The following is a 27,379-nucleotide window of genomic DNA, read 5'->3' as shown; positions in this document are numbered from 1 at the left end:
CCCCAACACCTCCTAGATCCTCTCCCACCTCCCCAAATCCACACTCTTTCTTGCTCTTCCTCATTAAAAATAGGCATCTAAAGCAAAACAAACAAACCAGCACAGAACAAAGCAAACAACAGAAAAAAAGAGCCAGAGAAAAAGAATAATAAACACATATGCAAAGATACACAAATTCACATACAAAAAAAGTCTCATAAAAACACAAAATCAGAAATATATAAAAGACTTGTAAGATTACAAAAGAAAAGAAAAGGAAAAAAGAACTTAGCCAAAGCAATATGATATAAAAAACAAACAAAAAAACTCCCAACATACCATTAAGTTCATTTTGTGTTGGCCCATATACTTACTGGGCATAGAGCTTGTTCTTAGGTGTGGTTTGTATACTCAGTAAGATGCCACTGTAGAAAACTAACTTTTCTTTTGCTAGTAATTGTTAATTGAAAAGAGCCTCGGAGGTGTTTGGGAGGTTGGATGGGTTGGGGAAGACGGGGCTTGTATCCATTTCCACTTTCAGCACTGGTACCCTATCTAGCTTAGCCCAGTGAAGGTCCTGTGCAGCAGCCACAGTCTGAGTTACCATGTGTGTCGTTTGCAATAGCTAGAAGGCCTTGATTTCCTTGGTGCCTTTCATCCCCACTGGTTCTTAGAATCTTTCTGGTTCCACATTAGCAGAGTTCCCTGAGCCATGAGGGGAGGAATGTGATGCAGAGATCTCATTCAGAACTGAATGCTCCAAGGTCTCTGAGTTTCTGCATACTGTCTAGTTATCTGTCTCCGTATTTGTTCCATCTACTGCATGAGGAAGCTTCTCTGATGGCGGCTGGGACATAAGCTGATCTAATGCCCAGGCTGGTGTCTCCTTGATGCTTTTAAAGGCGTTCAGAGCTGTCACTATGTCATACCTTTGATTCAGTCATTTTACCCTATCTCTGACTTACAGTTGAAAATTATGTAGTTCAAATCAGTTGCACAATTAGTCTCAAGGTCAAATATGTGGTAAAGGTTAGAAGCCAGAATTTATTTATTTACTGTGCATGTGTGGGCATGTGTGTATGTGTGTGTTGTATGCATGTGTGTGAATATGTACAGATGTGGATGTCAGAGACAGATGTCAAGTGTCTCCCTCCACTGCCCTCGACATATTCCTTTTAATTTATTTTTGTATGTGTGAATGACTGTTTTGCCTTTATGTGTGTATAACACATGGGTGCCTGGTGCCCAAAGATGCCTGAAAAGAGCACCGAGTCCCGTGGAATTGGAAGTGCAAATGGTTGTAAGCCATCACATGTATACAGAGACCTGGAACAGATCTTCTGCAAGAACGGCAGGTATTAGTGTCCTACCTTATTTTTGAGACAGTCTCTTACTGAATGCAATGCCAACTAAGCCAGACCAGTTAGCTGGCCAGTGAGCTCCAATTCCCTTGCCACCCGGCATCATGGCTTCCAAAATACTCAACTTTAACAAGATGCTGGGGATTTAAACTTAGGTTCTCATGCTTTTGAGACAGACAGTTTGCCTACTAAGGCATCTTCCCTGTCCCAGATGTCAAAGTTTCAAAGTACTTTACCTCCAAACTTTTGAACACTACAAAAGAAAGAAAACAACAAACATTCAACCATGTCTTTCTGAGATAAGAATAAGACAACACATTCAGAATATAAATAAAAATTACTTAAAAGGTCATAACCTGGGGCTGGAAGAGATGGCTCAGCAGTTAAGAGAGGTTCTGCTCTTCTAGAAGTACTGAGTTCAATTCCCAGCACCTACATGATAGCTCACAACCATCTGTAATAGAAACTGATTTCCTCTCCTGTTGTGCATGAAAACAGAGCAAGCCTACACATTAAATAAATAAATAAATCTTAAACAAAACTTTTAAAAGCCCATCATCCTATCCAGGCTGTTAAAAAGGCATAACTTCGAAGGAGCCTGGGAAGGGGTAATTCATGTAAGTCTCACAGGTGTGCTTACTCTGTGCGTACAGATAGTCAGGGCAATGAGAACAAATTACACAGTTCTAAACATCTCTCAGTAGCCTCAGTGACAACCAAAGTAGCCCATCCTCCTCCCTGCCAACACAATCTGTTTATAACATTTCTGATTTTAACTGGCCCTATAATACATAAAACCAATGTCTTTTATAAAAATGTCAAAGCATAAAACATCCAACCCACAGCTCAGTTCAAGTGCTGTACCAAATTTAAATTATCTGGTTAAGAATGAAGTGACAGAATACAAAATGAGGATGCTGACATGAGACACAACAAGTGTTGCTTTATATACATTTTAAATCACTGGACTAAGTCTACTACCTACAGCTTAGGTGTCAGTTGACTTTATCTTCTTGTAAAACTGCCATCATTTTAAGAAAAATGTTGACTTGTTTCCTAAAACTCCAACCACTACCAACTATGCTGAAAAAGTAAGGGCATTCCTGTTCTATTCACAAGCACGAACAGCCCAGTGGGGAAATGGCAGTGTGCCAGATTGCCCTGTGAGCAATTAGGCTTTGTGGCAATCAAGAAATTCAGACCCCTGAGGCCCTTAGAAAACTAACATGTTAAGGACGTGGTGTGTTTATTTCTCCCCAGAAGCCATACGTGAGATACATTTTGCTTAGATGACTATCTTCTCCATCCTCTGGACTGAATGAAGAAAAGATTATGACAACTAGTAAGGAATAAATTGAGGGTAACACATGGGAGACTAAAAAGCATCACTGTCTATCAGGTCTACTAACTAAAATTTAATAGCCTGTCCTTGAAATACAGTGATCTTGTTCTGGTAATCTGGATCAATAATTAAAAGGTACACACAGCTATCATGAAATGCAAAAAGTACATTTTAATTGATCAAGAAACAAAGACAAGTGAGCCTAAAATGATTTTTATAAGCAGTGAAATGTTAGCTCAGGTTTACTCTTTTATTAACTTCTACAGTAGAAAGTTTCTAGGGGAAAAATTGATACTCCTATGAGCAACTACAACTGAATCCCCTATCACCTCACCATGCTGGTCTGAGTGGAAGGTCTGACTGTCCATTTGTGGATCACATCTGGCAAACCTGTTGACTGACTACGACACAACCCTCAGAAGTTGTTGGGAGTTGCAAATTAGACATACAGTATATCAGATATTAGCATTATGATTCATAACCATAGCAACATTACAGTTAATAAGTAATAAAATAATTTTATAGTTGGGGGGTCACTGTAACAAGAAGAACTGTAATAAAGGGTCACAGAATTGGCTTAGAGTCAGCTGAAAATAATGACAGGAAGTAAAAATATTTAAGAATCTGAATTTTAAGCAAAATATAGGATATTTAAGATATTATTATATGTATCTAATCAAAAGAGACTTCACTTTATAATGGATAGATTTTAAGGGTGAAAGTTACCATTCAATCACTTTTCTCCACGAATATTCAATCATTTCTCACCCCTAATCCTCTCTAATTTCATTGTGCATTATTTTACAATATGTGTGTATATACTCTTATCTTACACTCTTTAATGTGTCAGTGACAGTAATATAGCATACATTTGTAACAACTTGTCCTATAAACAGAGGCACTTGCAAACTGAAAATACAAGGACCAGCAAGTCATTTCACTACATCCAGAAAACACTAAGTTTTCAGGGGAAGGAAAATGTGTGAACAGCAGACACTGCTGCCTGCACAGGCATCCTGCAGATGCCTCAGCAGGCAGCTCTCTAGTTCTGTTGGCTTATGCTGTAGAGGTACTGGTCCAATGGAAGTTCAACACCATGACTGCTTATTTCTCTTTGTATCTTTAACATAACAGGTAAAGACAAAAATTAAGCACAAAAATTACAACATAAAATGTTTTAATTCTTTTCAAACAGTGTAATTTATAATCATTACACAAATAGGGAAGAAGAATTGGGGGGAGGGGTAAAGCAATGTTCCAAAGGCTCAGTTTACAAGGACCTCACACAAAGTTTTTTTTTTCCTCTGCAACTCTTACTAGAAACAGTATTATTTGTTAAAAATGCACTAGCTGCCAAGAGCTATGGTCCATCTAAAGCAAAACTCTTAAGATGGAACTAGACTGCTAATACAAAAAAGGGGCAGAATTCTGTACACAAATTTCTGTAAAATCTATTAAAAATTAAGATGAATTTTTTATTCTGTTATATCCTTTTGCCTAAAAATATATAATAATAGATAAAACACTAGACCATCTACTACTGTATTAAAACAATCAAAAGTAATGAAATTTCCAACTTTTCTAATTAAACTTTTTCTGTAAGTTATTGGGAATTCAGCACTAGCCTTGGTTCACATGATGGAACAATGGGAAAATTTTCCGAATGGTTGAACACTAACCCTGACAAGTGTAGAGAGCCAACTACAATACATTATATGGTAGCATAACCTGCCACCCACGTTGTTGAGAGAACAGCTTTCAAACACATGCAGAGCTGTAAAACCACAAAATCCCTTATTACACATTGTCTTCCTTACTCTAGGTGAAATATACCATCAATTCTTTCCATTATAAATCTTATTCTATCATTATTTTTGAACTCCACTTACGTGATTTTTCTGACAGTGTAGAGGATGTCTTATTTAAAGGAGAAAATACAATAGTTTTCATTCTCCTACAGTGTTACAAATAAAGACTGATACTATAGGATAATTTCTCATATTATTTTAGGGATCCATATTATCTAAAATATGCTTCAAGATAAACTCCATTTCTTTGTTTATCTTTCAAAAAAGAGCTCACTGCAATATTAACACTAGTAACTAACATGGACAAAAGTATACAGAACACACACTCACACACACACACACACACACAGAGAGAGAGAGAGAGAGAGAGAGAGAGAGAGAGAGAGAGACTATTCTTTCAGAAATTCGAAGACACTACCTCATTTTTTAGAGATTCAAGATAGTTAAAATATTTTTAAATGTGCTTTCTGTAACATTTTTGCCTGATTTATTCCCTCCCAAATAAGTGCACCTCTTCTCCTTTCTATTACTTTTCCCCAATTTTTCATGCCCACCATGACCCTTGTCCATCAGCAGCCTGCTGACTGAATTACAGCATTCCAGGAATCAAAGAATGTTAACATTGTCTTCTAGGTTTTTATTTACCATGTTGTTGGTAAAGAAAATTCTAATTGTATGTCTATTATAACAACAGGATCAACTAGTAATTCAAGTGGGCCATTCATCAAATCTGAGCCCAGAAACACAGTAATACTGGTCATTCAAGAAGATTTTACTTTAGCAATCTATAGTTATTTAATTTGTTCTAAGTTAGCCACATATTATTTGATAGGAACTCCAAAAGAGACTCAGGCATGGAACTTGCAATGTTCTTATCAAAAGTTTTCCCAGGAAAAAGGACGCCTGCCTCCCTAGAACTTTATATGAAAACAAGTGTTTTTTAGTTAGACTTCAAATGGTTATCAAGTTCTCTTTATTGTTAAAGCACATAACAACATGTTTATCGATTGTTGTAGGACAAACAATATGAGTACGTACATCAAATAAGACTACAAGTTTCACATAGCTAAAGTGGAAAAATTAAGACTTAAAACCAGTTCTGCCTGGTTCTCTCAGAGCATTGCTGAGCCTAAACCACATAAGGTCACCCTCTATCATCTGCCACTGTCGTGTGCAAAGATCCAACGCCATCCTAGAAAAAAACTACTCTCAATTACTCATGAGGGAGGAACATGTTAAAGATGAACAACTGAGTCCAGATACTGTGAAACTTGGATGGCTAGGTCAATGTCTAACTTGTATTAATGGTGAATAAATATTACCACTTTTTATATCCTTTCCTACTCAAGTACATGCACAGGTATGGATGTCCATGCTTGCTCTCACATACCTGCTCACATGGACAAACACACAAACGATCACACATCCAGTTCTAAGGCAAAAAGTTCTATTTGTTACTTCAGACCACAAAGACATGAAAAGCTGTATTAATGCCTCTGATGTCAAAGTGTCAATTTCTTTCCAAGAATGATTTTGCAGCGGTCATAACTGTTCTCTGGTTTTGCTTTATAATTTTTAAATAATGTTAAGGAGACATACCTTAAACACTTGTAAAGACTCACCCACCTTTAGAACGCTAAGATGACTTTGCACATAAGGCAGCTTTGTACACTGCTTAGCAGAAAAGTTTTAAAAATTAGATGTGGGGTTAAGATAGAGCTTTTCTGAAACTTTTAGTTTAGCTGATAGTTAAGATGCATATAAATAACCTCTTTTTAAAATTTTTCCACCAGGCAGTGGTGGTACACACCTTTAGGCCCAGCACTCAGAAGGCTGAGGCAGGTGGATCTCTGTGAATTCAAAGCCAGCCTGGGTCTACAAAGCGAGTTACAAGACAACCGGGGCTACACAGAGAAACCCTCTCTAGAAAACAAAGTAGAACAAAAAATTAATTCTATTTATATTCCTTACTCTATTATTTATTGCTATAAATTTTGGGTTACCAACTAAAAATGGCATTCTTCAGGAAAAGGGAAAGTCCAAGTGCTCAGAAGTAAAGCTCAAAGTTGTCTATATTGAGTCAGCTTTATTTCCAAAATGACACTAATAAAAATAAAATTTCATAACACGAAACACCCAGAGAAGCAAGTACAGAACTCAAGGGCAAGAGTTTCCTACCAGAGGAACACTCATGTTCTCATATAACAACTCCATAACTAGAAAGGGACCATCACTAAACTGTTCTTTACACAAAGCAGGCATTCACCCACAGAGTGCTTTCAATGGGTTAAATCTGTACGGTCCAAAACCAACAGGGCTTACATTTGCATAAGAAACAGATGAGCAGTTGGGGGTGAATACCAAAGTCCACATTAAGGGTTGTTAAAGTCAGCACTGGCACTCCAAGGCAGCATGCAGTACCAGGAACCCAACAAGATACTTAACTCAAAAGCACTGGGTCAGGCCTTAACACAGAAAAGGACATTTTTACTCAGCTCTGTGCAGCCTCCAGCAGCCAAGTGAGAATAAGGTTAGAGCAAGAGTTGACACAATCCAAAGGGAGAAGCCGTAGAGGCCCTCAGCATGATGACTCCATGTCAGCCGTGGAGAGAGCAGAAGCACAGCTGAGACTGAGTGCTCACTACTGCTCGGTCTCTGGTGGATGTCTACACGATAGATGTATGTATCCAATCTTCACAGCTACTAAACAGAGTAGGAACTATAAATATCCATTTTCAAAGTAAATACTACAACTAAGAAAGGACAGAGATACTCTTGTGCATTACAAAGTAAGGAAGTTATAATACCAAGATCCCAATTCTGATCTGACAGGCTCCAAACCTCAAGCAGCATGTGGCAAAGACAATCTAATCCTGTTCCTTTCTCTGGCTTAGGTCTCATCCTTCTGTCCTATTCTGAAAACAACACTTAAATCCCAGACTGCAGATTATGAAACAGACTGGATTTCCTCTCATAAGCCAAGGTTGAGAACTTGGAGTTCAATGGCAAGTACACTGTGACTCGGGAATATCACCAAGTTTCAAAGGACCACAACACCTCAGGTTAAATGGAGTGCAGTGAGTCATAGGAATCCCATGCCATCAAGAATATGGACTTCAGTTAACAGAAAACTCTCAGATATGAATTCCAAATCTGTCTAAAGCAATTCCTTCTCAACACAAGGCAACTCTTAATGCAAAAGAGATATTTCAAAGCCAGGAACATGCCTCAAAGTCTCATGGACTAACCTCAGAAGCAATAAAATTATTATTGTGGTGGTGGTGGTGGTGGTATTTTTAGTTTTTTGTTGTGTTATGTTCCTCTGTGTAGCCCTGGCTGTCCTAGAACTCGATTTGTAGAGCAGGGTGGCCTCAGACTCAGATCCATCACCTCTGCCTCCCATGCTGGGACTAAAGGCTGCACCACCACTGCCCGACAGTAGATGATTTTTAAAATAATTAATGAGACTAATGTTTCCCAAAAAGATTTTATCACTCAACTAGCTGAGCATGATTTTTATATGATCCCATCCTTTTATGAACATAAACATGAAGCAGTTCCTACCTAAAGACTGAAGTCAAGGAGAGAAGGGAGAAATTCCTTCTCATTCCTTGATCTGTGCTTACTCTCCAAGACGCCTTCCTTATACAGAAGCAGAGTTTCTCATCTTTGGGCCATAATAAGGTGTATATTAGGAATCTTTGTCAGGCAGAGGTGGTGCACACCTTTAATCCCCAGCACTCTGGATGGAGGCAGAGGCAGGCAGATCTCTGTGAGTAAGAGGCAGTATAGTCTTCAAATAGAGTTCCAAAACAGTCAGAACTGTTAGAGAAACCCTGTCTCAACAAAACAAAACAAAACAAAACAAAAAAGGTTTCTAGATTCCCTAATGTATACTTGATTCCCTTTGTCATTATTGCCTCTAAGATGACAAAGTTCTATCAGAAAGTAGGGCCATAGGATAGACATTTAGACTGTCTTCAATCTTGTCCTTCACTGAAGCTGAAACAGATGCACTCATAGCACTATTTTTAAATTAAATATCAAGAGACATTGCAAGAGGGAAAACTGTAAAATATTAACTGAGTCTAGCAATTAAGCCAGCTACTTAAGCATAATGGAAGCTAACCAATATCACACACACACACACACACACACACACACACAAACTTTACATAATCGGTCACAAATTTGTTCCTACCAATTAAAACCAAGTGTCATTCCTGGTTCTGACAGAGTACAGAGATTCTTCTACTTACAGACTAGCTTCCTAAGGCCCATTATTAAACTCACATAGGCACACGGGCTAATCTTTAGAGTAGAAACAATGGTTAAATCACCTATGGGGGGGGGGGGGGCTAAGAAAGTTGGCATACTTCCCCTTCTCTTATACCTTTCTCTTATATCCACAGATTAACAGTAAGAAACAAATCCTAGAGAATCTATAAAATTAAACATATGCAGTGCTTCAGTTAGTATGGAATATTTATAACTCCAAACAACACGCACACTTTTCAGGCGATCCCTAATTTAAAAAAAATAATAAAGTATAGGAATTTTAACTCTTGTAGGGACAGCCTATAGAGTTAAAGCCATTATGGTAGCCATGAACAATAATATATTTTATGCTTGACAATTACTTAGACAGTAGATTGTTCTTACATGTACTCATTTGTTGTGTATGTCTGGGGGGAAGTGATAAGAAAATCTGGGGCAGTCAGCTTTCTCCTGTCATGTTTTGAATATGCTTGGCCCAGGGAGTGGCACCATGAGGAAGTGTGGCTTTGTTGGAGAAAGTGTGTCACTGTGGGGTTGGGAATAAGACCATGTGGGAGCCAGTCTTCACCTGAGTGCCTTCAGATCAAGATGGAGAGAGAACTCCCAGCTCCTTCTCCAGCACCACGCCTGCCTGGGCGCTGCCATATGTCCTGCCACAATGATAATGGGCTGAACCTCTAAACCTATAAGCCAGCCCCAAGGAAATGTTGTCCTTTGTAAGAGGTGCCTTAGTCATGGTCTCTCTCCATGGCAATGGCCACCTCTCAACCATATGGGTCTCGGGTACTGAACTCAGGTTTGTTAACAAGCCCCTTTAGCCAGTGAGCCATCTCACTGGCTCAATAAAATGGTAGATTTTAAGATGTTCTCAGTACAGAAAAAAGAAAGGCAGATGAAGAGAAGAATAAGAGGAGGTGGTAGAGAAAGAGAGTAAAGAAGGAAGGAAAAAGAAAAAGAAAGGCAGAAAGACAGACAGTGTTTAGAGAGTTGGTAAAGTGCAAACACAAGGAACTGAGTTGGACACCCCCAGAACCCACACGATATAGTTACACACAATGTCATGTTTGTTGCAACCCTAGCACTGGAGAGGTGAAAACAAGCATACCTCTGGGCATATGCTGGCCAACATCCTGTACTTCTTGATAAGCTAGCTCCAGGCCAGCAAGACCCTGTCTCCAAAACTGAGATAGATGTGCCCTGAGGAAGAACACCTTTACATGCACACACATACATTAAAAAGTATGTAAGTAAAGCACATGCTAATACATGTATTATTCTGTAATGAATACACATATTAAAACATTTTGTAAACCTTAAGTATTTTTATTAGGGTACATAACCAACACACTATCTGAGTCATTTTCCTGTGGAATTATTTAGTCAGAATCCAGACTTTCTCTTGTTACTAGTTCTTTGAGGCTACAGAGATGGCTCCGTGAGGATAGTGCTTCCAGGAAGCAGGAGGACCTGTGCTCTGATCTCCAGAACTTACATAGAACCAGACATCATAGTATGTGAGTCTGTAATCCTGAATCCTATGGGGAAATGGGAGGTGAAGAGAACCACAACCTGGCATGTGCCATGGAGAGGAGACTGTCTCAAGCAAAGCAGATGAGAAACACCAACATTGTGCTGGCCACTGTTTTGTCAATTTGACACAGAGACAGACATTGGGAAAGAAAACCTTAATGCCTCCATCCAATTCCTCTAATCAAGTCTGTGAGGCATTTTCTTAATGATCAATGGGGGAGGGTCCAGAACATTGAGGGTAGTACATCCCTGGGCAGGTAGTTCTGAATGCTGTAAGAAAGCAGGCTGAGCAAACCAACAGTGTTCCTCCAAGGCCTCTGCTTTAGTTCCTGCCTCTGGGTTCTTGCCTTGAGTTCCTGCCCTGACATCTAGAGATGGACTATAAGCTTCATGATTAAATAAACCCCATTACTCAAAGTTGCTTCTTGATCATGGTGTTTATCGTAGCAATAAAAAGCAAATCAAGCCAGCCCTCAAAGTCATCCACTGATCTTCACAGGTGTGCCATGATGTGCCGTGCTGTGTTCTCTCTCTCTCTCTCTCTCTCTCTCTCTCTCTCTCTCTTTCCCACTCTCCCTCTTTCCTCCTCTTCTCTCCATCCTTTGCCCTTCACCTCTCAAATCTTCTCTACTTACTTGATTAAGCATACAAATCAATATTAGCTGTGACCCTGGTAGAATCTTCATTCTAAAAACAATGGCAAAACAGCTGACTCACTATTTCTGATCATCAGTTTAACTACAAGTCTGTGAATGGTGACTTTTCTTAGAAATGGTCAGTGGCTTTTATCCACAGCCTTACATTTCAATGTTCTCATTGCTTCATTTTGAAAACTGAAGATCCAAAGATCCTTTCTTTACCTAAACTTGTGAAACAGGCTGAGGGGAAAAAGGAAGGTGCCCAGGGGGACTCCCTACAATTAAGACATACTGTGAATGTTGCCCTAGTAACTTTGAATAGTAGTTGCTGTAGTAACTTCAACTCACTCACCAGTATTAAGGAGACTGAGACAAGAGAAGCCCATGTTCAAGACCTACAAAGTAAGATGCAAGTGAGGGAGGGAAGGAAGATGGGTAATCCACTCATGGTAGCACATGCCTGCATCTCATCAGGAAGCTTAAGCAAGAAGACTGAGTATTTCAAGCCACACTGAACTTGTCAGATGTTGTTTCAATAAAACGTGGAACACAAGTCAGTGCATTACTAAGGGTGAGAGAACTGCTTTAGTACGGCCATGTGTTAAAAGGCTAGCTCCCAGTGTGGCACTATAAAGAGGTGACAGACACTGTAAGAAGTAGCTCCTGGGGGCTGGAGAGATGGCTCAGCAATGAAAAGAAAAGGCTCCATGGTGCCCAGGTACATTGCTCATCACCCCCATGGTACTTCATAATCCTGTAACTCCAGAGACAGAGGATACAAAGCCCTCTTCTGGTCTCAACGGGTACCAAGCACATATGTGATATACAAACATGCAGGCAAAACATTCATACGCATAAAATAATGAAATGTTAAAAAGAAGGAGGTACTTTTGGGTTAAGAGTACATACTGCTCTTACAGAGACCTGAGTTTGGCTCCTACCACCCACACTGGTTGGCTCACAACCTCCTGTAACTCCAGTTCCAAGGGACCTGATCCCTTCTCATGACCTCTGCAGGCAACTGCACTCAAGTGTACGAAACACTCATATGTATCTCGGCAAAAACACTGCTGAATCACATAATACTACAGTTTAAATCTAAGTCTCCAGCTAACTCATGTCTTATACCTATGTTCTCCAGCTACTAGAGACACTCTGGGAGACTATGGAACCCTGAGGAGGAGCCTAGCTGACAAAGCAGACCACTAGGAGACTGTTTGGAGTCTAGCTTGGTTCTAGACTCACTGCTCTTCTTCCTGCTGTGTATAATGGGAACAATCTGTCTCTTGCACACACTTCTGCTGCCATGAAGTTCTGATCAAGCACATGAGGCCAAGCAAGTATGAACTAAAACTTCTGAAACAGTAAGCCAAAACAACCTTCCTTCCTTTGCTAGGCATTATGGTCCCAATGAGGCAAGTGGAACTACTATGGCAGTTAACTTCCATCCCATCTTCTTTAATCCCCACACTAACTTACAACCCCAGCAGTATACAAGGGGTCTCTTCAGCTTCACAAGCAACCCATCTCCTTTATTTCCTGATAATTACAGTGAACTGATATCTACTGTGGCTGTGAGTTGGGTTTACCTGACAGCTTGTGTCTGTTAGACATTTGAGTGTTTTTATTAGTTTTGTTCTTGGAGCCAAGGCTGCCATGTAGCCCAAACTGGCCCTGAACTCACTATGGAACAATGTAGCCTCAAACTCATGATTGCTCCTACCTCAACTTCCCCGTGCTAGTATGACAGATGTGCAGGCGCATGCACAGCTGTATCTTCTTTCAAGAAATGTGCATTGGAGTACACAACCAGTTTGTAGTTTTTAATTGGGCTGCAGTTTTTGTTGATGGCTTGGCTGCTTTTGGGTGAAGGAGTTTTTTTTCTCTTTTAGGGTTTCCTTAAACATTTGAACACTAACCCTTCATCTGAGTACAGCATGAATTTGTTTCTCCTGTCTTACAGGCTTCTTTTTCATTTTGACGATTTTCCCCATTGTTATGAAGGAGTTTTTTTGTTTGAGGTTATCCTATTTGTCTAATTTTTCTTTTGTTTCCTGGGCGTTTGAGGATATTAACAAACAAACAAACAAAACCTTATCTTTTTCACTATCCAACCTAAAGCATTTCCCATGTTTCACAGTTTCAAGTCCTATATGTAAACTTGAGGTGGTTTTTATATATGGTTAAATATAAGAACTGAGTTCTAATCTTCTGCACATAAAAACTTAATTTATTATAAACACATCTTTCTCCACTGTGTGTTCTTATACTTTTAACAAAGTTGGGTAAACACACATGGATTTATTTCTAGGCTTTCTATCCTAGTCTCCTGGTTTATACCTGTTTTTATGCCAATATTGTGGTTATATCTATTTTTATATAAATATTATGGTTTTTCTCTTAAAAATATTTTCTTAAAAATCTTTATAAGACAGGTCTTCAAACCCTCTAGTGTAGGCTGGACTTGAACTTGCTATGTAGCTAAGACTTATTGTTTATATGTACTGTCTAAGATAGTCTACTTCATATCAAACTGTTTAAAATGAAACTCCTAAGAAAGTCAATGTGAATAGCTCTGAAATCAATGGACACTGCCTTACATCTTAATAAGACTCTAGAACAGTAATGCTATGCTAACAGAAGAGCTGATTTATTAACCACGTCTGTCAAAGCACCACATACGGCTCTGCAGAGCTGTGCTACTGATGGAAGACATGTAGACACAAAAGCTCTCTCTCATCCATGGAGAAACCGCTCTCTGATCATTAAAGACTACTTCAAGTCATCTTTTTTAAAAAGAGGAAAAACTTGGTAACAGATTTAATACCTGAAGATGAAAACAAGGCTTAAATTTTACTTAAATGCTCAAGCTTACAATCTAGAAATTTTAGAAATAAAATATTAACTGTGAACTAAAGGGTAACTTTCAAATATGCTGAAAGAATCCTAGTTAATATTAAGTTAACAAGCTGTTTTTTTTTTTTTTTTTTTTTTCTTTTTTGTTGGTCTCAGTTGTTTTGTTTTGTTTGGGGCAGGGTGTCAGTTTCACAATAGCATGTATCCCTGTCTCTCCCTGGCTGTCCTAGAAATCTCTGTAGACCAGGCCGGCCTCAAACTCAAAGATCTGCCTGCCTCTGCCTCCTCTGTGCTGGGATTAAAGGCATGTGCCACTACCACCTGGCTACAAGCTGTTTTACAAAGGGGTATAATTTAGCAAATTGTTAAGTTTTGTTGGATATTATTTTCCTTTAACAAAGAAAACAATACTACACAAAACATGATGTTAAAATACAAAGGATTACTGAGCAGTGCTGGTATACACCTTTAACCCCAACACACAGGACAGAGGCAGAGACAGGTGGATCTCTGAGTTTGAGGCCAGTTTGGTCTAAGAGCAAGTTCCAAGACAGCCAGGGGCTACATACCCAAAGAAACCCTGTTTGAAAAACAACAAAACCAAAAGATTTTAAAATTCAACAACAGTGCCTTATTTGAGAGCTCTCCCTGAATAGCATTAATCCTGAAAGACAGTAATAGAGATGTAATGATTGAGCAGAAAGGAAATTAAAACAAAGACTCTGAAATAAAAAATCTGCACTTCTGTCTACATAATCTCTTTTGTATATGCAATTTAGAATCTGTTTTGGAAAGAAAAAAAAAAAAAGGAAGCAGAAGAAAAAAAAGAAAACTCGATTTGGCCCAAGTCAACTTTTTATCAATAGAAAGTACATTTTCAATCCCTCTCAGTTACACAGAACAGAGCACACAGTGCTGAGTCACAGCGATCCTTCTGGCGTCCTCAGCATCGATGACACAGATCTAGCTCCACAGCATGACTACAGCGAAGGGACATGGTAGGAGAGCCACTTTAGTCATTTGTTCTTCTCATCTAAAATCTTGTCACTATGTCAGGGAGACTATAGAAAAGGAATATCTAAAATAGTCTGAGGAAGCAGGCCCATAATTTCTGGGAAAAAAGAGAAACCCTACAACACTTCATTCAGTATGTACTAGAGCCTGTCACCGACAGAATCCAGGAAAAAATATAAAAGGATTTATTTACACTTTCTATTCAGTTAAAGCAGTCCTATAACTTATGAAAAGATGGCTCCAAAAACCCTCATAAAAGTTCAGTGTCTTAATTATTTCTTAGTATCTGAATTCACATTAGTCTCTCTTTTTAAATGAAAGACAGGCATTGGAGAAATGTTCTTTTTAATTATGATTTACTTCATCTCTCCTTAAGATACAAAATACTACCTAAAACTTCTTGAACATCTAAAAGATAAAAGTAAATATAATGAATTACCTAAAAATGTATAGTTGAAAGTACAAATTAAAAGAACATCCAAAATTTGTGATTCTTTAGTGAGAACTATACAAAATTTAGTATATTCATTAAGTTATTCAGGAAAATAGTTTAGACTCTCCACTGACAATATTGGGATTAACTGGTATCATGAGGTCACGTCATCGCCAAACAGAAATATACAAGAGACAACTAATAAGCTACCTATAAGACCCTCTTTTCCAAAGAACGAATGCTGCAAAGAAAAGAAGCATTTAAATAAGTGTTTAAATAAAAGAAGCAAAGACCAGGCATACTCCAAGGTCCAAACATCATTTCTCCTATTAGCCTCTCAAAAAGAGAATACAAGACATCTTCATAAACACAGAGATCTTGTATGAGGATATACACTTCCCAAAATACATCAAAGAGTTTTTCAATGTGAATACATTCTAGGAAAAACTACAACTAATGCTTCCAGTTGAAGCCTTCAGCTAATGAAAAAATAGGGCTACAAAGTCGAGTCAACAGTGACATCTAGTGGGCATTTCAAGCACCATGCACAGCTCATGCTAGGACAACTTTTAGCTATAACCCCAAATGAGAAAACCTTGTCTCCACAAAAAGCTTGTCAAAATGAGCAGTCCATTTTGATAAATATGAACCATGTAACAAATCGTACAATTATATTCTTTAGCACAAGACACTGATTAAGTGTACTGGATATAAGACTAAAAGGCTATCAACTGATCAAATGTGACCATGATTTTAAAAAATCAAGGTATTTTGAATAAACATAAAGAAACATTAGAGCAAATAGAAAAACTAAAAAAAGCAAATTCACACACGTACACGACCAGGAAGATGCCTCAAAAAACAAACAAGTCCTGACATCTCCAAGATGGTAAAATGGAATTTTGCAAAAACCTGTACATAGAAATGTCCTCTGCCTGGACACTGCCTCAGACCCCAATGTGGAGCCCAGTCCAGGAAAAATCAGCTTGAAGCAACACATCACAGTTTCTGAGTATGCCAGGCTTTTATGTTTAGGGACAGATTTTAGGCTACAGATCTTCCTGGCATACTCTGGTTCTAGGCCTACCCCATCACTGCATTAGTCTCCAAGACTGAGTCACTAGTGTGTTTGTCTGTCTCTCTGTCTCTGTCTCTCTCCCTCTGTCTCTCTGTCTGTGTCTCTGTCTGTTTCTCTTTCTCTCTGTCTGTCTCTCTCTGTGTCTCTGTGTTTTTCTTTGTCTCTGTCCCTCCCTCTCCCTCTCCCTCTCTCTCTCTTTCTCTCTCTCTCTAATCTATCTATCGATCTCCCTTACATCAAAGATACTACCACACCTCTATAGAAACAGACTTTTGGTTGTCCTTCATATAAAAACAAGCTCTACTACTGCTAAGACACTGGATTCACACACCAGTTTATCTACTGGCATCAGGCCAATCTACCAGAGAACTCCAATGGCAAGCAGACCTATGGATCACATCAGCTGTCCTTCCCAGAATCTCTAGATGGGCTGGCTGGTGTTCAAAGACTAGAATAATTTCCTTCTTCAAGAACACAGAATAAGATCATCATAAGAACCACAAACAATCCATGAAATACTACCCAGCCAAAGAAACAAAAGAAAGCACCTCTGACTGGCTCTGAGTAAATGCAATGTCCTAAACTGCCTGAAATTCAAATCAAATGCTTTAAGAAAACTCAAGAAACGTTAAGAAAACAGAAATCATTTTAAAATATAGTACAGTAAATAACCAAAATAAGAAATGGAAGTTGCGTTTTTTTAATGAAACAAATTCTACAGCCAAAAATTACAATGACTAAAACTCTTAATGCATAAGAGTAGAGAAAAATCTAAAAAAAATACATGAAATTACACAAAAGAAAAAGAAAAAATTTTGGAAGAAAGCTTGCAAAATTTATGACAACATAAAAAATATGCAAGTTACAGGAGCTCAAGAAAAAAGACAAGCAGCAAGTTTATTTAAAGAACTAACAAAGGTTGGAGCGATGGCTCAGTAGTTGAGAACACTTGCTGTTCTTCCAGATCCTACCCCCTCTGGATCCTGCCCCCAAGTTCAGTGGCTCCCAACACCTTACAACTCTGGTTCAACGGGACCTAACACTCTCGTTTAGCCTCCAAAGGCTTTATGTGTGTGCATACACTAACAAAAACATTCAAACACATATAAAGAAGTCATTTATTCGCATTAAAAGCACATCAGTTCATAATTTTTAATATATATGAGCAAAAATTCTTTCCAAATCTGAGGAAAGACAAAAACCCAGGATCAAGACAGCCAAATATCCCTAAGCAGATTCAATCCAATGGTTGACACCAGCATTTTGCTGGGATGGGCTTTTCAGTGTCATAGCTGCTTTTGAGCTGCACTTCTAAAAGTAACCCCAAAACTCACTGATCACTAAGCTAGACTTGAATGGAAATATTTATTCAGTGTATCCTCAGTGCCCTAGTATCCTGGCTAGATTTATATCAACTTGATACATGCTAGAATCATCAGAGAGCCTCAACTGAGAAAACACCTCTATAAGGTCAGGCTATCATCAAGCCCAGATGGAAATTTTCTTAAATTAGTGACTGATCCAAAAGGCCCAGCCCACTGTAGGTGGTGCCATGCCTGGTCTGGGCATCCTGGATTCTGGCTACAATTAAGCAGGCTGAATGAGCCACAGAAAGCAAGCCAGTAAGTAGCACTCATCCATGGCTTCTGCACTACCTCCTGCCTCCAAGTTCCTGCCCTGCTTGAGCTCCTATCCTCACTCCTTTTAAAGATGAACTGTGTACCCAGTTATTCCACTTCTGGGCATTTACCCCAGAGATGCTCCAACATACAACAAAGATACATGCACCACAATGTTCATTGCAGCTCTATTTATAATAGCCAGAAGCTGGAAAGAACCCAGATGTCCTTCAGTAGATGAATGGATACAAAAATTGTGGTACATTTACACAATGGAGTACTACTCAGCTATCAGAAACAATGGCCTAACGAAATTCTCAAGAAAATGGATGCATCTAGAGAATATCATCCTGAGTGAGATAACCCAGTCACAAAAGAACAGACATAATATACAGTCACTGATAATGGGATACTAACCCCAGAAAGCTCTGAACACCCCAGAAACAACCCACAGACTGTGTGAAGATCAAGAAAAAAAGAAAAAAAGAATATATTTTAATAGAATTGTATCACATCCCCCTTTCCTTCCTACAGCCCCTCCCAGTTTCTCTCCTATCGCCTCAAATTAATAACCTCTTTTTCTATATTATTGCTACATATATACATATGTGTATGTATATGTACCCACAAATACTTAATTAAAACCTTATAAAAATGTATTTGTATACTTTTATGCAAAAATGCCTAAAAATCTATACATTTATCTTTGTTTTTTAAAATAAAATAAATAAAAAAGATGAACTGTTACATGGAACAGCAAACGAATACTCCACAAGTTGCTGTGGTCAAACATAGTGTTTCATCATAGCAATAGGAACCCTAACTAGTATAAATGGATATTTGTTTCTCTTATTCTCTCTAAGGAAACATAATGATTCTGAATAAAAAGACATACATCCATTGGCATCAAAACAAAACTTGAGGCAATTAAGTAAAAGTATGTAATCAAATTATTATTAGATTACAATAAGTAGCCATTACAATACAAATCTTTTATATAATACTTGTAGTAATCACAAAGCTCTATGCAAAACATAAAGACTAAGCTCAACATACATGGGAAAGTTGCCTAAGCACAAAATAAGAAAGTACAAAGAACCAAATGTAATCAGAGAACAATGAAAATATGGCGACAGCAGATTCCAGCCCATTGATCATCACTGTGAATACAGAAAACCAAATCCTTCAGTCAAATACTGAGTGGCTGGTGCACAGTCAGGGTTCAACTGAGCATGTACTGCCTACAAGACGCCGACCTCATATTTAAGAACATATAGACTCAAGAGTGAAGGGACAGATAAGACATGCCATGACAACAGACAGAAAAATGCCCCACATTTTAAAGGAGTAGAACTATACAGAAGCATGCATTTGCAAACCTCAACAAATAATATACTTAAGATTTGTATAAAATTAATGTTTCCCCTAAAATTAGCATACATAAATACTGGTAACTCTTACTAATAATACACACCATGCTCACATATTTGAAATAAAGAGGTTATAGTAAACAGTGAAATCTACCTTAAGCTGGAAGTCTGTCTTTATTTCCTCCCTCGATAACTGATTCACTGGGAGCAGGCTGAAGACCTGGCTAGGGGACCACTTGAGGAAGATGAGTTCACCATTAAATTAAAACGTTTCCTTCCCTAGTGCAGCCCCTAGGAGCTGATGAGCTCTGTCTGTGTTTCCCTTTCATAGCTATGACCTCTTCTGTCTTTTTCTTTCAGATACTGGCTAGAGCCTAAGCATGCTCTCCCTGCTTCTGGGCCTCCCTAGCACACAACTCTACTAACCGCAGCTGACCTCTGTGTCAGATTATCTCAAGCAGCAGGGCCTTCCCCACTCCTTCTTCTCCTCTAGGCTACTGTTAACAGCTTGCATTCTTCCCTTGAAATTTTCTTTTAAATTGTAAATTAATTGTCCACGTGAGTCTCCATTTTTTCTTCTTTTTTTCTGGTAACATTTGTTTTCTGCCTTTTAATTCTTTAATCAGCAGTGAAAATGAACATTCCTACACCCTAGATGATATCAGGATCTGTAACTTATTTTGATGAATTAAAAAATGAACTTAATAAAGCAAATGTGGTAAAAGATTAAAGCACTAAGGTGAGGGGATTATTGTACAATTCTTTTAGCCTTTCTTATAACTGAAAATTCTGTAATAAAGCATTAAAAAAAATTGGTAATTTAAAATATATAAATATTATTTACATAGTTTTCAATATAATTTTCTTGTTTTATGACTATCATTTATAGAATGAATTAAAAAAAACACACATTTAAAAAAAATTAAAAACATACCCGAATTTCTTGGAGGTTGTGAAAATTATTTCCTACTCTGACTGAGATTTTGCTTGGAGTGTAGCTTTCATCAGATTTATAGTCTGCATAAATACATAATGTCTTCACTGTTGTTTTTCTTCTAAAAAATAATAAAAGGCATGTGCTTTATCGTACATATCAAAGAGTTATTGCCAAAACATCTTCTCTTCTGAAAAAAATTACAAGACTGGGCAGCAATGTTACAGCCTTTATCCCGGTGCTTAGAGGCAGAGGCAGGTGCATCTCTGTGAGCTGGAAGCCAGCGTGGACTACAGAGGAAATTCCAGGACAGCCAGGCTGTTACAGAGAAAAGTGCTGTCTCCAAAAAACATGCACACATACATACATACATCACAAGACAAGGATTGCAATCTACAATCTCCTTTTATTTCAACTTGCAGGCTAAAACATGTAAAAACGTAAGTACAAATGTAGTATTTTACCAAACATACCTCACTGAGAACATTGTCAAGAACTAAATACATGCAAAGAAGCATTTAAGTCAAATTAGGTACTTCAACATTAATAATGTCCATCCTTTTTATTTAAACATTACACAAGGAAAGTATTCTAACATGCTAACATTTCTTTACTAATTAACTACTTAATTTCTTATATTAATACTTAAAAATACCTAAGTGATAAAATAAACTCAACAAATAAACACCTTAAAAAATGAAAAGCATACTCTGCCACTAAATGTACAAAATAAAATTCTATTCTATTTCAAAAATATACAAACCTGCACCCTTGGAATAAGAAAAACATACATTATAGAAAATTCACCACAGGAGATAGAAAACAAAGAAAAACATAAGAAAATATCTTATTCTAAAAACCAAAGGAAGAAATTTAAACATAGAGATATTTGTTTACCATCATACTAGAAAATATAAGAATGACTGGTAGTTCCTAAATTTTATTAGAAAAACGGTATTGAATCCGTAAATAAAACTGTTGCTTCCTGATTCAATTTCTAAGTGAATGAGAGTCCACTGCTTTCTGATCATTTTAGACTTATGTGTTTAACTGGGTACTGATAAAGGTCAGAAAGCTAGAGAGGCCACTGATGGGTGGAGGCAGAAGAATGAATGCCTTAGGTGGGGGTGAGGAGGTTAGAAGAAAGACTCCCATGGGTGCATGTATTTATTTGAGAGTCAGCAGGAAGTGGCATTAGAGGGATTAGGAAACAGGAAGTGTGTCACTGGGGGTAGGCTTTAAGGTTTCAAAAGGCCAAGTCAGGCCCAAAGTGTCTCTGTCTCTCTCTCTCTCTCTCTCTCTCTCTCTCTCTCTCTCTCTCTCTCTCTCTCTCTGTCTCTCCCCCCCCCCCTGCAGACCCAGATGCAGAACTCAGCTACTTCCACCATGTTGGCCTGTATACCATAATGCTTCCCACTAAGATGACATTAATCTTCTTTCTTATAATTTCTGTATTTTCTGAATAATTTTTCAGGATAAACATGTGTCACTGGACACCAGGGAAGAAAAATAGGCAATTTTTTAAACTGACCCTCCAAAACCATTTAGAAGTCTACTAAAAAGGGCTTTACAAGTTAATGTAAACTGGTACTGCTTAGTAATATTAAATTCCTTGAACAGAGAAGTAGCCAGTGTCAAAGGACAGCCTATAAAATAGTGGTGTCTGTAGCTTTTCTCTGAGAAAACAAACTTATATGCCTGAACATCAAAAAAAAAAAAAAAAAAATGGGCAAAGATAAAGATTTTTCTTCAAAAGATACACAAGACCTTAATTATTCAGAAGTGCTGACAGAACAGATACCTTTTTGATGTTTCCAAAGAGCCAAGTGCCAGAGCTACCAAACTGACATCTCAACAAGTACACATCAAGGGAAAGCAAAGGATGCAGGGAAATTTTGAAAGGCTACTAAAGTCCTTCTTGATGAGCCATAAGCAGGAACTAAAGGTCTTCCCATAATAGAGAGATCAGAAACTACAGAAATTAAAAAGAAATCAGCAGGATCAAATCCTTTCTGGCTCAGCTAGAGGGCTGGGTGATCGCCATCAAGACTCAGGACCCGCCCACAGATGGCTGAGCCTTCAGAACAGCTTTGTAAGCTCTCGCACCTGAGCCCACAGGGAGCTTGCAATACACTCTACATGCTGTCCTGGGAGGGAACTCGTGGTGCACTCTGGGATCGGTTCCTTTCCGGCCTAGAGAGAGGACCTGGTGACCACCATCAGGACTTCGGACCTGCCCACAGACAGCTGAGCTCCCAAATCAGCTTCTCAAGCGCTCTCCCACCTGAGCCCATGGAGAGAGAACAGAGTCACTGCCATCAAAATTCACTGCCTGCCAGCAAAGAGCCAAACACCCAGAAGCAATCTCTTTCCTGAGCCCACCGGTTGGTTCACAGACCCACAGGAGAGACAAGCTCCAGTTAGAAACAAAAGTATCACCTATAATCACAGATAACAAGACAGCAAGAGGAAAGCGAAAGAACCTAAGCAATGGAAACCAAGACAAACTGGCAACATGAAAACCCAGCTCTCCCACCACAACAAGTAGTAGATTGCCAAACACACCAGAAAAATAAGACTTAGACTTGAAATCATACTTCATGATGATGATGGAGATCTTCGAGAAGCTCGTGGATAACTCCCTTAAACAATTACAGGAGAAGATACATAAACATATAGAAGTCCTTAAAGAGGAAAACACAAAAATCACTCAAAGAATCAAAATCACTACAAAACCAAACACGTGAAGGAATTGAAAACAGAAGTAGAAACAGTAAAAAAACACAAAGAGAGACAATCCTGAAGATATAAAACCTAGGAAAGAAATCAGGAGCCATAGATGCAAGATTCACCAACAGACTACAAGAGATGGAAGAGAGGATCTCAGGGGAAGAAGACAACAGAAAACATTGACACAACAGTCAGAGAAAATGCAAAAACCAAAAAGCTTCTAGCCTAAAAATTCCAGGAGATCCAGGACACAATGAGAAGACCAAACCTAAAGATAATAGGTGTAGAATAAGATGAAGAATATCAACTAAATAAAAGGAACAGTAAATATCTTCAACAAAATCATAGAAGAAAACTTCCCTGCCCTTAAGAACAAGATGACCATGAACATGCAAGAAGCCTACAGAACTTTAAATAAATTGGACCAGAAAAGAAACTCCTCCTGACACATTAATAGTCAAAGCACCGAATGTTCAAAACAATGAAAGAATCCTGAAAGCCGTAAGAAAAATAGGACAAGTAACATATAAATGCTGACCAATCAGAATTACACCAGACTTCTCAACAGAGACTATGAAAGCTAGAAGATCCTGGACAGACATCATACAGACCCTAAGATAATACAAATGCCAGCCCAGGTTACTATATCCAGCAAAACTCTCAATTACCATAGATAAAGAAACCAAGATATTCCAGAACAAAAGCAAATTTACACAATATCTGATCGCAGATCCAGCCCTACAAAGGATAATAAATGTAAAAATTCAATACAAGGAAGAAAACTACACCTAAGGAAAAGCAATAAATAAATAAATAAATAAATAAATAAATAAATTATTATTATTATACAAGAAAACTAAAAGAAGAAAGACACACAAACATAATTCTACCACTAACAATAAAAATAACAGAAACAACAATCACTATTCCTTAATATCTCTTAACATCAATAGACTTAATTCCCCAATAAAAAGACATAGATTATCAGACTGGATATGTAAACAAGATCCAGCATTTTGCTGCATACAGGAAACTCATCTCAGAGACAAAAACAGACACTACCTTTGAGTAAAGAGCTGGGAAACAATTTTGAAGCAAATGGTCTCAGGAAACAAGCTGGAGTAGCTACTCTAATATCAAATAAAATAGATTATCAACCAAAAGTTATCAAAAAAAGATAAGGAAGGACACTTTTTATTCATCACAGGAAAAATCCATCAAGATAATCTTTCAATTTTGAACATCTATGCTCCAAATACAAGAGCACTCACATTCATAAACAAAATCCTACTAAAGTTCAAAGCATATATTACACCACACACAATAATAGTGAAAGACTTCAACACCCCACTCTCATCAACGGACAGATCATGGAAGCAGAAACTGAACAGAGACACAGCTAAACTAGCAGAGGTTATGAACCAATTGGAATTAACAGACATCTACAGGACATTTCATCCTAAAACAAAAAAATATACTTTCTTCTCAGCACCTCATGGTACCTTCTCCAAAACTGACCATAGAGTCGATCACAAAACATGCCTCAACAGATATAAGAAGACCGAAATACTCCCATGCATCCTATCAGATCATCATGGTCTAAGGCTGGTCTTTAATAACAACAAAGACAACAAAAAGCCCACAAACACATAGAAGCTGAACAATGATAACATGGTCAAAAAAGAAATAGAGAAATTAAGGATTTTTAAGAATTTAATGAAAATGAAAGCACAACACACCCAAACTTATGGGATGCAATGAAAGCAGTACTAAGAAGAAAACTCATAGCTCTGAGTGCCTCCAAAAAGAAACTGGAGAGAGCACACACTAGCAGCTTGGCAGCACAGCTGAAAGCTCTAGAAGACTAAAGAAGCAGATACACTCAAGAGGAGTAGACGGCAGGAAATAAACTCAGAGCAGAAATCAACCAAAAAGAGACAAAAAGAACTATACAAAGAATCATACAAAACTAAGAGCTGGTTCTTTAAGAAAATCAACAAGATTGATAAACCCTTAGCCAGACTAATGACAGAGCGCAGAGAGAGTATCCAAATTAAGGAAATCAGAAATGAAAGGGGAGACATAACAACTGAAACTGAGGAAATTCAAGAAATCATCAGATCCTACTACAAAAGCCTATATTCAAAAATACTGAAAAATCTGGAGGAAATGGACAAACTTCTAGATGGATACCAGATACCAAGTTAAATCAGAATCAGATAAACCATCTAAACAGTCCCATAACACCTAAAGAAATAGAAGCAGTCATCAAAAGCCTCCCAACCAAAAAAAGCCCAGGACCAGATGGGTTCAGTGCAGAATTCTATCAGACTTTCATAGAAGACCTAATACCAATACTTTCCGAACTATTCCACAAAATAGAAACAGAAGGAGCACTACCCAACTCATTCTTCGAAGCCACAATTATGCTCATACCTAAACCACACAAAGACACTACAAAGAAAGATAACTTCAGACCAATTTACCTCATGAACATCGATGCAAAAATACTCAATAAAATTCTTACAAACCAAATCCAAAAACACTTCAAAACAATCATCCACCATGATCAAGTAGGTTTTATCCCAGGAAAGCAGGGATGGTTCAATATACAAAAATCCATCCACATAATCCACTATATAAACAAACTCAAAAGAAAAAAAAAAATCACATGATCATCTCACTAGATGCTGAGAAAGCATTTGACAAAATCCAATACCCCTTCATGATAAAAATCTTGGAAAGATCAGGAATCCCCGGCCCATACCTAAACACAGTAAAAGCAATATGGAGCAAACCAACAGCCAACATCAAACTAAATGGAGAGAAACTTGAAGCAATCCTATTAAAATCAGGGACTAGACAAGGCTGCCCACTCTCCCCCTACCTATTCAATATAGTACTGGAAGTCCTGGCCAGAATAATTTGCTAACAAAAAGAAGTCAAAGGGACACACATTGAAAAGGAAGAAGTCAAAATATCACTATTTTCAGATTATATGATAGTATACTTAAGTGACCCCAAAAATTCCACCAGAGAACTTTTACAGCTGATAAACAACTTCAGCAAAGTGGCTGGATATAAAAACTAACTCAAACAAATCAACTGTCTTCCTCTACTCAAAGGATAAACATGCAGAGAAAGAAAGTACAGAGTCGACACCCTTCACAATAGTCACAAACAATATGAAATGCCTTGGGGTGACTGTAACCAAGCAAGTGAAGGACCTGTATGACAAGAACTTCAAGACTCAGAAGAAGGAAATTGAAGAAGATCTCAAAAGATGGAAAGATTCCCCTATGCTCATGGATTGAAAAAAATCAACATTGTAAAAATGGCCATCTTGCAAAAAGCAAAATTCAATGCCATCCCCATCAAAATTCCAACTCAATTCTTTATAGAGTTGGAATGAGCAATTTGCAAATTCATTTGGAATAACAAAAAACCTAGAATAGCAAAATCTATTCTCAACAATAAAAAAAACTTCTGGGGGAATCACCATCCCTGATCTCAAACTATATAACAAAACAACTGTGATAAAAACTGCATGGTACTGGTACAGAGATAGGCAGGTAGATCAGTAGAACAGAACTGAAGACCCAGAAATGAACCCACACACCTTGGTCACTTAATCTTTGACAAAAAAACTAAAAACATTCAATGGAAAAAGGACAGCCTCTTCAACAAATGGTCTTGGTTTAACTGGCATTCAGCATGCAGAAGAATACAAATTGATCTTTTCTTATCTCCTGTACAAAGCTCAAGTCCAAATGGATCAAAGACCTCCACATAAAACCAGGTACACTGAAACTATTAGAAGAGAAAGTGGGGAAGAGTTTAGAACACACAGGCACAGAAGAAAATTTCCTGGACAGAACACCAATGGCTTATGCTCTAAGATCAAGAATTAACTAATGAAATTGCAAAGCTTCTGTAAGGCTAAGGACACTATCAAGAAGACAAAACGGCAGCCAACAGATTGGAAAAGGATCGTTACCAATCTTACATCTGATAGAGGGCTAATATCCAATATATACAAAGAACTCAAGAAGTTAGACTCTAGAGAATCAAATAATCCTATTTAAAAACGGGGTACAGAGCTAAACAAAGACTTCTCAACTGAAGAATATCAAATGCCTGAGAAGCACCTAAAGAGAAGCTCAACATCCTAGTCATCAGGAAATCAGTCTGGTGGTTCCTCAGAAAACTGGTCAGAGTACTACCTGAAAACCCAGCTATTCCACTCCTGGGTATATACCCCAAAGATGCTCCAACATATAATAAGAATACATGTTCCACCATGTTTATAGCAGCCTTACTTATAATCGCCAGAAGCAAGAAAGAACCCAGATGTCCATCAACAGATGAATGGATACAGATATTGTAGTACATTTACACAATGGAGTACT

The 27,379-nt window shown here is 38.0% G+C and overlaps 1 protein-coding gene across 3 annotated transcripts in view; it reads right to left on the bottom strand.

The window, feature by feature from the left end:
* The window catches only part of ANAPC10 (anaphase promoting complex subunit 10), a 53,002-nt gene that overhangs the window by 8,895 nt on the left and 16,728 nt on the right, over positions 1-27,379 (bottom strand). For 2 of the 3 annotated variants that reach the window (XM_080936678.1, XM_080936677.1), the window contains exon 4: positions 20,241-20,361. The exons of the other annotated variant lie outside the window; for it this stretch is intronic. In XM_080936678.1, the coding sequence (XP_080792804.1) occupies positions 20,241-20,361 (121 nt within the window). The remainder of the gene's footprint in view (positions 1-20,240; positions 20,362-27,379) is intronic. 3 annotated transcript variants of the gene reach the window in all.

This window comes from Micromys minutus (assembly GCF_963924665.1).
Source record: "Micromys minutus genome assembly, chromosome: 24".
In the NCBI taxonomy this organism is placed as follows: domain Eukaryota; kingdom Metazoa; phylum Chordata; class Mammalia; order Rodentia; family Muridae; genus Micromys; species Micromys minutus.
The sequence above is the reverse complement of the archived record's forward strand: the minus strand, read 5'-3'. Positions and strand labels throughout refer to the sequence as shown.